General features: G+C 42.5%; 1 protein-coding gene across 2 annotated transcripts in view; it reads right to left on the bottom strand.

Annotated features, from left to right (window-relative positions):
* Positions 1–12167, bottom strand: part of AGPAT3 (1-acylglycerol-3-phosphate O-acyltransferase 3) — a 291686-nt gene that overhangs the window by 6099 nt on the left and 273420 nt on the right. For both annotated transcript variants that reach the window (XM_053705715.1, XM_053705716.1), the window contains exon 8: positions 1–2. This exon is cut by the window's left edge and continues 197 nt beyond it. In XM_053705715.1, coding sequence (XP_053561690.1) covers positions 1–2 — 2 coding nt within the window. The remainder of the gene's footprint in view (positions 3–12167) is intronic.

Genomic DNA, 12167 nt, shown 5'->3' on the forward strand with positions numbered 1-12167 from the left:
TCCTAGGAGGAAATGAAGAAACGAGATCAGGGTGTGCACACAATAGTCTGCGAAGCTTGGCACTACCAGTGGAAAGGAAGGGGGGACATGAACCCAAATGTAAGGGTGAGTGACTGTATGAATGTGCCAGTTCAAAATGGTCTTAGAATAATAGTAATGTTCAAGAGCAAAATAGCACTTACCAGGGATTCCCTTGTTCCTATGATAGACATACTAAGAATGACAAGGAGGTGACCTGTCCTTTTTCATTTAGGTATAGGGGGGTGTGGTAAGTTCCAGTCTGTGCTCCCCTGGGAAGCTAGGATATAGGCTAAGATACAGAACATCTATTTGTATGATATATCTTAGGCTACCTAGCTATAACTTACCAGGTGAGACATTCATAGCATAATAAAAGATAGGTGGTAAAATAATAAGACTCAAATGTTGCAAGAGAGAAAAAGTATTCAAGAAAGCACTGAATGAATAACTTTAGCTGCCAAGTGTTGCTGAAGATGACTGGACAACGTCTAACTTGTAATGAGAAAAGAATGAGACGTCTTCTAAACAAGCTATGATGTTGCTATTGACAATGTTCAAGCGTCTTAAGGAACATACAACCCACGGTTAGGTCCTAGACCACATAACTCCTCTGAATGTTTAGATCTAATGTCTGTCATTTTAATCAGATTTGATTTGTAAGGTCCTTGACAAATACCTAGTTCTAGCCTCATAATATAAACAGCTCACATATGAAGTGTATATAGAAAAAAAGTTTACCAGCGAAAAATCTCTTTAGGAAATGTGTTTAATTCATTTCCCTCTACATAGCACAAAACAGAGGATGAAACTTCCTTACACCAGAAAACAGAGGAACGTTACAATCTAAGAACGGTGTCAGACTATCAGTATTTAGACTATGGGCCTAGTCTAAATACTGATAACTAGAAAAACTCCCTTGGCTACTAATTTACACAAAGGCAGAATTCTACAGTAGCTTAATTAAAGGGACAGTGTACACTAACTTCCATATAACTGCATGTAATACACATTACTATAAAGAAGAATATGCAGATACTGATATAAAAATAGTTTAAAACCTTTAAAAAAAAAAAAAAAACCTTACTTAGAAGCTCCCAGTTTAGCACTGTTGATGAGGTTAGTCTGGGACACCCACTGAAAGGGGCAGGGAAATCAAGTAGAGCAGACCCCCCCTTCCCTACATTACACAACCAGAGTCTGTAGAAATCAGTATACATCTGATACGTTTGCTTATTTTAAACATTGGGGCTTGGTTATTAGTCTGAAAATCAGAACAAACTATAAATACAGAGTTACAAAAACACTCCCATCTACAAAAGATGTTTGCAAAGAACAATTTAGTGTACAGTGTCCCTTTAACTATCCTGGTAACACAATCCCCAGGTAATTGCTATCAAATCTAACGCTAAAAGGGAAACGTAATTATTGTCATTTAAATCTAGAAAGCAAAAAGAGGATGATTTTTTTTAATACAATGTAAAGGGTGCGGGGGGCGTGTGCTCTGTACGTGAAAGAGAATATTAAAGTAACTGAAATTGTAGAAACCAATAATGTAAAAGTGTTTGGGCAACTATAGAAACTGAAGGGAAACGGGTGTTTAGAATAGGGGTAGTATATAGACCGCCATTACAGCACGAAGCATCAACTATTGACTAAATAGCCAAAATTACAATAAAGGGCAATGTTATAGTAGCGGGGGGCTTTAATTTGCCTGATAAGGTTATCGTAGCGGGAGCTTTAATTTGCCTGATAAGGTTATCGTATCGGGGGGGGGGGAGCTTTAATTTGCCTGATAAGGTTATCGTATCGGGGGGGGCTTTAATTTGCCTGATAAGGTTATAGTAGCGGGGGGGGGCTTTAATTTGCCCGATAAGGTTATAGTAGCGGGGGGGCTTTAATTTGCCCGATAAGGTTATAGTAGCGGGGGGGGCTTTAATTTGCCCGATAAGGTTATAGTAGCGGGGGGGCTTTAATTTGCCCGATAAGGTTATAGTAGCGGGGGGGCTTTAATTTGCCCGATAAGGTTATAGTAGCGGGGGGGGCTTTAATTTGCCCGATAAGGTTATAGTAGCGGGAGCTTTAATTTGCCTGATAAGGTTATAGTAGCGGGAGCTTTAATTTGCCTGATAAGGTTATAGTAGCAGGAGCTTTAATTTGCCTGATAAGGTTATAGTAGCAGGAGCTTTAATTTGCCTAATCAGGTTATAGTAGCGGGAGCTTTAATTTGCCTGATAAGGTTATAGTAGCGGGAGCTTTAATTTGCCTGATAAGGTTATAGTAGCGGGAGCTTTAATTTGCCTGATAAGGTTATCGTAGCGGGAGCTTTAATTTGCCTGATAAGGTTATCGTAGCGGGAGCTTTAATTTGCCTGATAAGGTTATAGTAGCGGGAGCTTTAATTTGCCTGATAAGGTTATAGTAGCGGGAGCTTTAATTTGCCTGATAAGGTTATAGTAGCGGGAGCTTTAATTTGCCTGATAAGGTTATAGTAGCGGGAGCTTTAATTTGCCTGATAAGGTTATAGTAGCGGGAGCTTTAATTTGCCTGATAAGGTTATAATAGCAGGAGCTTTAATTTGCCTAATCAGGTTATAGTAGCGGGAGCTTTAATTTGCCTGATAAGGTTATCGTAGCGGGAGCTTTAATTTGCCTGATAAGGTTATAGTAGCGGGAGCTTTAATTTGCCTGATAAGGTTATAGTAGCGGGAGCTTTAATTTGCCTGATAAGGTTATAGTAGCGGGAGCTTTAATTTGCCTGATAAGGTTATAGTAGCGGGAGCTTTAATTTGCCTGATAAGGTTATCGTAGCGGGAGCTTTAATTTGCCTGATAAGGTTATAGTAGCGGGAGCTTTAATTTGCCTGATAAGGTTATCGTAGCGGGAGCTTTAATTTGCCTGATAAGGTTATAGTAGCGGGAGCTTTAATTTGCCTGATAAGGTTATAGTAGCGGGAGCTTTAATTTGCCTGATAAGGTTATAGTAGCGGGAGCTTTAATTTGCCTAATAAGGTTATAGTAGCAGGAGCTTTAATTTGCCTGATAAGGTTATAGTAGCGGGAGCTTTAATTTGCCTGATAAGGTTATAGTAGCAGGAGCTTTAATTTGCCTGATAAGGTTATAGTAGCGGGAGCTTTAATTTGCCCGATAAGGTTATAGTAGCGGGAGCTTTAATTTGCCCGATAAGGTTATAGTAGCGGGAGCTTTAATTTGCCCGATAAGGTTATAGTAGCGGGAGCTTTAATTTGCCCGATAAGGTTATAGTAGCGGGAGCTTTAATTTGCCCTATAAGGTTATCGTAGCGGGAGCTTTAATTTGCCTGATAAGGTTATCGTAGCGGGAGCTTTAATTTGCCCTATAAGGTTATCGTAGCGGGAGCTTTAATTTGCCTGATAAGGTTATCGTAGCGGGAGCTTTAATTTGCCCGATAAGGTTATCGTAGCGGGAGCTTTAATTTGCCCGATAAGGTTATAGTAGCGGGAGCTTTAATTTGCCCGATAAGGTTATAGTAGCGGGAGCTTTAATTTGCCCGATAAGGTTATAGTAGCAGGAGCTTTAATTTGCCCGATAAGGTTATCGTAGCGGGAGCTTTAATTTGCCCTATAAGGTTATCGTAGCGGGAGCTTTAATTTGCCTGATAAGGTTATCGTAGCGGGGGGGGGGGGGGGGGGAGCTTTAATTTGCCTGATAAGGTTATCGTAGCGGGAGCTTTAATTTGCCTGATAAGGTTATCGTAGCGGGGGGGGGAGCTTTAATTTGCCTGATAAGGTTATAGTAGCGGGAGCTTTAATTTGCCTGATAAGGTTATCATGGGGGGGGAGCTTTAATTTGCCTGATAAGGTTATCGTAGCGGGAGCTTTAATTTGCCTGATAAGGTTATCGTAGCGGGGGGGGGGGGGGGGGAGCTTTAATTTGCCTGATAAGGTTATAGTAGCGGGAGCTTTAATTTGCCTGATAAGGTTATAGTAGCAGGAGCTTTAATTTGCCTGATAAGGTTATCGTAGCGGGGGGGGAGCTTTAATTTGCCTGATAAGGTTATCGTAGCGGGAGCTTTAATCTGCCTGATAAGGTTATCGTAGCGGGGGGGGGAGCTTTAATTTGCCTGATAAAGTTATCGTAGCGGGAGCTTTAATTTGCCTGATAAGGTTATAGTAGCGGGAGCTTTAATTTGCCTGATAAGGTTATAGTAGCGGGAGCTTTAATTTGCCTGATAAGGTTATAGTAGCGGGAGCTTTAATTTGCCTGATAAGGTTATAGTAGCGGGAGCTTTAATTTGCCTGATAAGGTTATAGTAGCGGGAGCTTTAATTTGCCTGATAAGGTTATAGTAGCGGGAGCTTTAATTTGCCTGATAAGGTTATCGTAGCGGGAGCTTTAATTTGCCTGATAAGGTTATAGTAGCGGGAGCTTTAATTTGCCTGATAAGGTTATAGTAGCGGGAGCTTTAATTTGCCTGATAAGGTTATAGTAGCGGGAGCTTTAATTTGCCTGATAAGGTTATAGTAGCGGGAGCTTTAATTTGCCCGATAAGGTTATAGTAGCGGGAGCTTTAATTTGCCCGATAAGGTTATAGTAGCGGGAGCTTTAATTTGCCCGATAAGGTTATAGTAGCGGGAGCTTTAATTTGCCCGATAAGGTTATAGTAGCGGGAGCTTTAATTTGCCCTATAAGGTTATCGTAGCGGGAGCTTTAATTTGCCCTATAAGGTTATCGTAGCGGGAGCTTTAATTTGCCTGATAAGGTTATCGTAGCGGGGGGGGGGGGGGGGAGCTTTAATTTGCCTGATAAGGTTATAGTAGCGGGAGCTTTAATTTGCCCGATAAGGTTATAGTAGCGGGAGCTTTAATTTGCCCGATAAGGTTATAGTAGCGGGAGCTTTAATTTGCCCGATAAGGTTATAGTAGCGGGAGCTTTAATTTGCCCGATAAGGTTATAGTAGCAGGAGCTTTAATTTGCCCGATAAGGTTATCGTAGCGGGAGCTTTAATTTGCCCTATAAGGTTATCGTAGCGGGAGCTTTAATTTGCCTGATAAGGTTATCGTAGCGGGGGGGGGGGGAGCTTTAATTTGCCTGATAAGGTTATCGTAGCGGGAGCTTTAATTTGCCTGATAAGGTTATCGTAGCGGGGGGGAGCTTTAATTTGCCTGATAAAGTTATCGTAGCGGGAGCTTTAATTTGCCTGATAAGGTTATCGTAGCGGGGGGGGAGCTTTAATTTGCCTGATAAGGTTATAGTAGCGGGAGCTTTAATTTGCCTGATAAGGTTATCGTATCGGGGGGGGCTTTAATTTGCCTGATAAGGTTATAGTAGCGGGGGGGGGGAGCTTTAATTTGCCTGATAAAGTTATCGTAGCGGGAGCTTTAATTTGCCTGATAAGGTTATTGTAGCGGGGGGGGGGGGGGGGGAGCTTTAATTTGCCTGATAAGGTTATAGTAGCGGGAGCTTTAATTTGCCTGATAAGGTTATAGTAGCAGGAGCTTTAATTTGCCTGATAAGGTTATCGTAGCGGGGGGGGGGGGGGGGGGGGAGCTTTAATTTGCCTGATAAGGTTATCGTAGCGGGAGCTTTAATTTGCCTGATAAGGTTATCGTAGCGGGGGGGGAGCTTTAATTTGCCTGATAAGGTTATCGTAGGGGGGGGGGGGGGCTTTAATTTGCCTGATAAGGTTATCGTAGCGGGGGGGGGGGGGGGGGCTTTAATTTGCCTGATGTAGACTAGGAAGTACCCGTCGATAATTCAACAAGAAGTTTATTCTTTACAAAGGGCATCTCTTGTACAACTAGTAAAAAAAAAAAGCTATATTAGATTTAGTGCTTACAAACGGTGATATAGTATCTGAGGTGTCAGTGGGTGAGAACTTAGGCTCTAGTGATCATCAGTCTGTATGGTTTAATATTCAGGCAATGCTACTGTGCAACCATAGTAAAACAATGTATAGATTTTACATAGGCAAATACCTAAATTATTCTATAAAAAGGGATGGCACAGATTACAGGAGCACAAGAACAGTGGGATTATTTTAAGAATGCTATTTTGCACGCAACTAAACACTGTATTAGTCTTGTTTGTAAAAGAAAAACAATATGGTTTTCAAGAAGAGTAGCACAAGCAGTTAAGACAAAAAAAAAGTCTATTAAAAAAAAAAAAGAAAAAAAAAAAAAAAAAAAAAGAAGCTCACTGGCTCAGAAGAGGATAAGAAAAAACAAAATTTATACTTAGCTGATAAATTTATTTCTCTTGTGGTGTATCCAGTCCACGGATCATCCATTACTTGTAGGATATTCTCCTTCCCAATAGGAAGCTGCAAGAGGATCACCCACAGCAGAGCTGTCTATATAGCTCCTCCCCTAACTGCCACCTCCAGTCATTCGACCGAAGACAAGCAAGAGAAAGGAGAAACCATAGGGTGCAGTGGTGACTGTAGTTTAAAAATAAAATATACCTGCCTTAAAATGACAGGGCGGGCCGTGGACTGGATACACCACAAGAGAAAAATTTATCAGGTAAGCATAAATTTTGTTTTCTCTTGTAAGGTGTATCCAGTCCACGGATCATCCATTACTTGTGGGATACCAATACCAAAGCTAAAGTACACAGATGAAGGGAGGGACAAGGCAGGAACTTAAACGGAAGGTACCACTGCCTGTAAAACCTCTCTCCCAAAAATAGCCTCAGAAGAAGCAAAAGTATCAAATTTATAAAACTTTGAAAACTTATGCAGCGAAGACCAAATCGAAGCTTCATTTTTAAAAGCCCATGTGGAAGCCACAGCTCTAGTAGAATGAGCTGTAATCCTTTCAGGAGGCTGCTGGCCAGCAGTCTCATAAGCTAAGCGTATTATACTTCTTAGCCAAAACGAAAGAGAAGTTGCCGAAGCCTTTTGGCCTCTCCTCTGTCCAGAGTAGACAACAAACAAAGCAGATGTTTGACGAAAACCTTTAGTAGCTTGTAAATAAAACTTTAAAGCACGAAACACGTCAAGATTGTGTAATAGACGTTCCTTCTTTGAAGAAGGATTAAGACACAATGACGGAACAACAATCTCCTGATTGATATTCTTATTAGATACCACTTTAGGTAAAAACCCAGGTTTGGTACGTAAAACTACCTTATCTGCATGGAAGATCAGATAAGGGGAATCCCACTGTAAGGCAGATAACTCTGAAACTCTACGAGCCGAGGAAATGGCTACCAAAAACAGAACTTTCCAAGATAAAAGCTTGATATCTATGGAATGAAGAGGTTCAAACGGAACCCCTTGGAGAACTTTAAGAACCAAATTTAAACTCCATGGCGGAGCAACTGGTTTAAACACAGGCTTGATTCTAACTAAAGCCTGACAAAACGCCTGAAACGTCTGGAACATCCGCCAGACGCTTGTGCAAAAGAATAGACAGAGCAGAAATCTGTCCCTTTAAGGAACTAGCTGACGATCCCTTCTCTAATCCCTCTTGGAGAAAAGATAATATCCTGGGAATCCTGACTTTACTCCATGAGTAACCCTTGGATTCACACCAATAAAGATATTTACGCCATATCTTATGATAGATTTTCCTGGTGACAGGCTTTCGTGCCTGAATTAAGGTATCAATGACTGACTCTGAGAAGCCACGCTTTGATAAAATCAAGCGTTCAATCTCCAGGCAGTCAGTCTCAGAGAAATTAGATTTGGATGGTTGAAAGGACCCTGAAGTAGAAGGTCCTGTCTCAGAGGCAGAGTCCATGGTGGAAGGGATGACATGTCCACCAGATCTGCATACTAAGTCCTGCGTGGCCACGCAGGTGCTATCAAAATCACAGATGCTCTCTTCTGCTTGATCTTGGCAATCAGACGAGGGAGCAGAGGAAACGGTGGAAACACATAAGCCAGCTTGAAGGACCAAGGCGCTGCTAGAGCATCTATCAGCGTTGCCTTGGGATCCCTGGACCTGGATCGTAACAAGGAATATTGGCGTTCTGGCGAGACGCCATGAGATCCAGTTCTGGTTCGCCCCAACGTTGAACCAATTGTGCAAACACCTCCGGATGGAGTTCCCACTCCCCCGGATGAAAAGTCTGTCGACTTAGAAAATCCGCCTCCCAGTTCTCTACACCTGGGATATGGATAGCTGATAGGTGGCAAGAGTGAATCTCTGCCCAACGAATTATCTTTGAAACTTCCAACATCGCTAGGGAACTCCTTGTTCCCCCTTGATGGTTGATGTAAGCCACAGTCGTGATGTTGTCCGACTGAAATCTGATGAACCTCATTGTCGCTAGCTGAGGCCAAGCTTGAAGAGCATTGAATATCGCTCTTAGTTCCAGAATGTTTATTGGGAGGAGGGTCTCCTCCTGAGTCCACGATCCCTGAGCCTTCAGGGAGTTCCAGACTAGAAGGCTGGCATCTGGACAATTGTAACGACAATCTGGCCTGCGAAAGGTCATACCTTTGGACAGATGGACCCGAGATAGCCACCAGAGAAGAGAATCCCTGGTCTCTTGATCCAGATTTAGTAGAGGGGACAAATCTGTGTAACCCCCATTCCACTGACTGAGCATGCAGAGTTGCAGCGGTCTGAGATGTAGGCGGGCAAACAGCACTATGTCCATTGCCGCTACCATTAAGCCGATTACTTCCATACACTGAGCCACCGAAGGGCGAGAAGTATAGTAAAGAACACGGCAAGAATTTAGAAGTTTTGATAACCTGGTCTCTGTCAGGTAAATCCTCATTTCTACAGAATCTATCAGAGTTCCCAGAAAGGAAACTCTTGTGAGAGGGGATAGAGAACTCTTCTCTTCACTTTCCACCCGTGCGACCTCAGAAATGCCAGAACTATGTCCGTATGAGACTTGGCAATTTGGAAATTTGACGCCTGTAACAGAATGTCGTCTAAATAAGGGGCCACTGCTATGCCCCGCGGCCTTAGGACCGCCAGAAGTGCCCCCAGAACCTTCGTAAAGATTCTTGGAGCTGTAGCTAATCCAAAGGGAAGAGCTACAAACTGGTAATGCCTGTCCAGGAAGGCAAACCTGAGAAACCGATGATCTTTGTGTATCGGAATGTGAAGATAAGCATCCTTTAAATCCACTGTAGTCATGTATTGACCCTCCTGGATCATAGGTAGGATGGTACGAATAGTCTCCATCTTGAATGATGGGACCCTGAGAAATTTGTTTAGGATCTAAGAAATTTGTTTGAGATCTAAGATTGGTCTGAAGGTTCCCTCTTTTTTGGGAACCACAAACAGATTTGAATAGAAGCCTTGTCCCTGTTCCTCCCTTGGAACTGGGTGGATCACTCCCATAACTTGGAGGTCTTGAACACAATATAAGAATGCCTCTCTCTTTTTCTGGTTTGCAGATAATTGTGAAAAGTGAAATCTCCCTTTTGGAGGGGAAGCTTTGAAGTCCAGAAGATATCCCTGGGATACAATTTCCAACGCCCAGGGATCCTGGACATCTCTTGCCCAAGCCTGGGCGAAGAGAGAAAGTCTGCTCCCTACTAGATCCGTTACCAGATCGGGGGCCAATCCTTCATGCTGTCTTAGAGGCAGCAGAAAGCTTTTTGGCCTGCTTACCTTTGTTCCAAGCCTGGTTAGGTCTCCAGACCGACTTGGACTGGGCAAAAGTTCCCTCTTGTTTTGTATTAGAGGAAGTTGATGCCGCGCTCGCCTTAAAGTTTCGAAAGGCACGAAAATTAGTTTGTTTGGCCCTTGATTTAATAGACCTGTCCTGAGGGAGGGCATGACCTTTTCCTCCCGTGATATCAGAAATGATCTCCTTCAAACCAGGCCCGAATAGGGTCTGCCCCTTGAAGGGAATATTAAGAAGCTTAGACTCTGAAGTAACGTCAGCTGACCATTATTTAAGCCATAGCGCCCTACGCGCCTGAATAGCAAAACCAGAATTCTTAGCCGTTAGTTTAGTCAAATGAACAATAGAATTGGCTAGCTTAAGTGCTCTAAGCTTGTCAAGTATATCATCCAATGGGGTCTCTACCTGTAAAGCCTCTTCCAGAGACTCAAACCAGAAGGCCGCCGCAGCAGTGACTGGGGCAATGCATGCAAGAGGTTGTAGAATGAAACCTTGTTGAATAAACATTTTCTTAAGGTAACCCTCTAACTTTTTATCCATTGGATCTAAGAAAGCACAACTGTCCTCGACGGGGATAGTAGTATGCTTAGCTAGGGTAGACACTGCTACCTCCACCTTAGGGACCGTTTGCCATAAGTCCCGTGTGGCGGCATCTATTGGAAACAATTTTTTTAAAATAGGAGGGGGAGAGAACGGTACACCTGGTCTATCCCATTCCTTAGTAATAATTTCTGAAAACCTTTTAGGTATTGGAAAAACATCAGTGTAAACAGGCACTGCATAGTATTTATCCAATCTGCACAATTTCTCTGGCACTGCAATGGTGTCACAGTCATTCAGAGTAGCTAAAACCTCCCTGAGCAACATGCGGAGGTGTTCAAGCTTAAATTTATATGTTGCCATATAAGAATCAGGTTGAATCATCTTCCCTGAGTCAGAAACATCACCCACAGAAAGAAGCTCTCCTTCCTCAGCTTCTGCATATTGTGAGGGGGTATCAGATATAGCTACTAAAACGTCAGAGTGCTTTGTATTTCTTCTAACCCCAGAGCTGTCTCGCTTTCCTCGTAACCCAGGTAGTCTGGATAATACCACTGACAGTGTATTATCCATGACTGCCGCCATGTCTTGTAAAGTAAACGCCATGGGCGCGCTAGATGTACCTGGCGCCTCTTGAGCGTGAGTCCCTTGAGCGGGAGTCAAAGGCTCTGACACGTGGGGCGAGTTAGTCGGCATAACTTCCCCCTTGTCAGATTCCTCTGGTGATAAATCTTTTAAAGACAGAATATGGTCTTTATAACTTAAAGGGAAATCAGTACATTTGGTACACATTCTAAGAGGGGGTTCCACCATGGCTTCTAAACATAATGAACAAGGAGTTTCCTCTATGTCAGACATGTTTAAACAGAATAGCAATGAGACCAGCAAGCTTGGAAAACACTTTACAGAAAGTTAACAAGCAAAAAATAAAAACGGTACTGTGCCTTTAAGAAAAATAAAAAAGGTCAGAATTTGAAAAACAGTGAAAAAAGGCAGTAAACGAATTTTTTACAGTGTGTATAATAGGCTAACAGAGCATTGCACCCACTTGCAAATGGATGATTAACCCCTTAGTTTCAAAAACGGATCAAAAAACGAAATAGACGTTTTTTAACAGTCACAACAAACTGCCACAGCTCTGCTGTGGCCCTACCTTGCCATACAAACGACTTTAGAAAGCACCAAAACCCTTCAGAGAGGTCCTATAGCATTCAGGAAACTCCTTCAAGGAAACTGGATGTCTCAGTCTGCAAAAGCTAATGCGCAATTAGGCGCGAAATTAGGCCCCTCCCACTTCCTGTCTACACAGTGAGAGGCCTAACAAACTATCTCTAGGCAAATTTAAGCCAGCCATGTGGAAAAACTGGGCCCCAATAAAGTTTATCACAAAAAGGCATATTAAAAACGTTTAAGCACTCCCAGCAAACGTTTAATATTTCAGTAATTTGAAAAAATAATAAGAGTGTTACCTCTAATAGTAAGCATGATATTAGTCGTTATTAAATCACTAATCAGGCTTACCTTAAATAAATCCGGTATCAACAGCATTTTCTAGCATCTACATTTCTCTAGAAAAATTTAGACTGCACATACCTCATAGCAGGATACCCTGCACGCCATTCCCCAAGCTGAAGTTACCTCTCTCTTCAGTTAAGTGTGAGAACAGCAATGGATCTTAGTTACAACCTGCTAAGATCATTAGAGACCACAGGCAGATTCTTCTTCTATTTTCTGCCTGGGACCAAAATAGTACAACTCCGGTACCATTTGAAAATAAACTCTTGCATTGAAGAAAAACAACTAAATTACACCACATCTCTCTAACTGCTTCCATGCTTGTCGAGAGCTGCAAGAGAATGACTGGAGGTGGCAGTTAGGGGAGGAGCTATATAGACAGCTCTGCTGTGGGTGATCCTCTTGCAGCTTCGTGTTGGGAAGGAGAATATCCCACAAGTAATGGATGATCCGTGGACTGGATACACCTTACAAGAGAAAACAAATTATGCTTACCTGATAATTTTCTTTTCTTCTGACAGG

This window comes from Bombina bombina, chromosome 3 (genome assembly GCF_027579735.1).
Source record: "Bombina bombina isolate aBomBom1 chromosome 3, aBomBom1.pri, whole genome shotgun sequence".
Classification (NCBI taxonomy): Eukaryota; Metazoa; Chordata; class Amphibia; order Anura; family Bombinatoridae; genus Bombina; species Bombina bombina.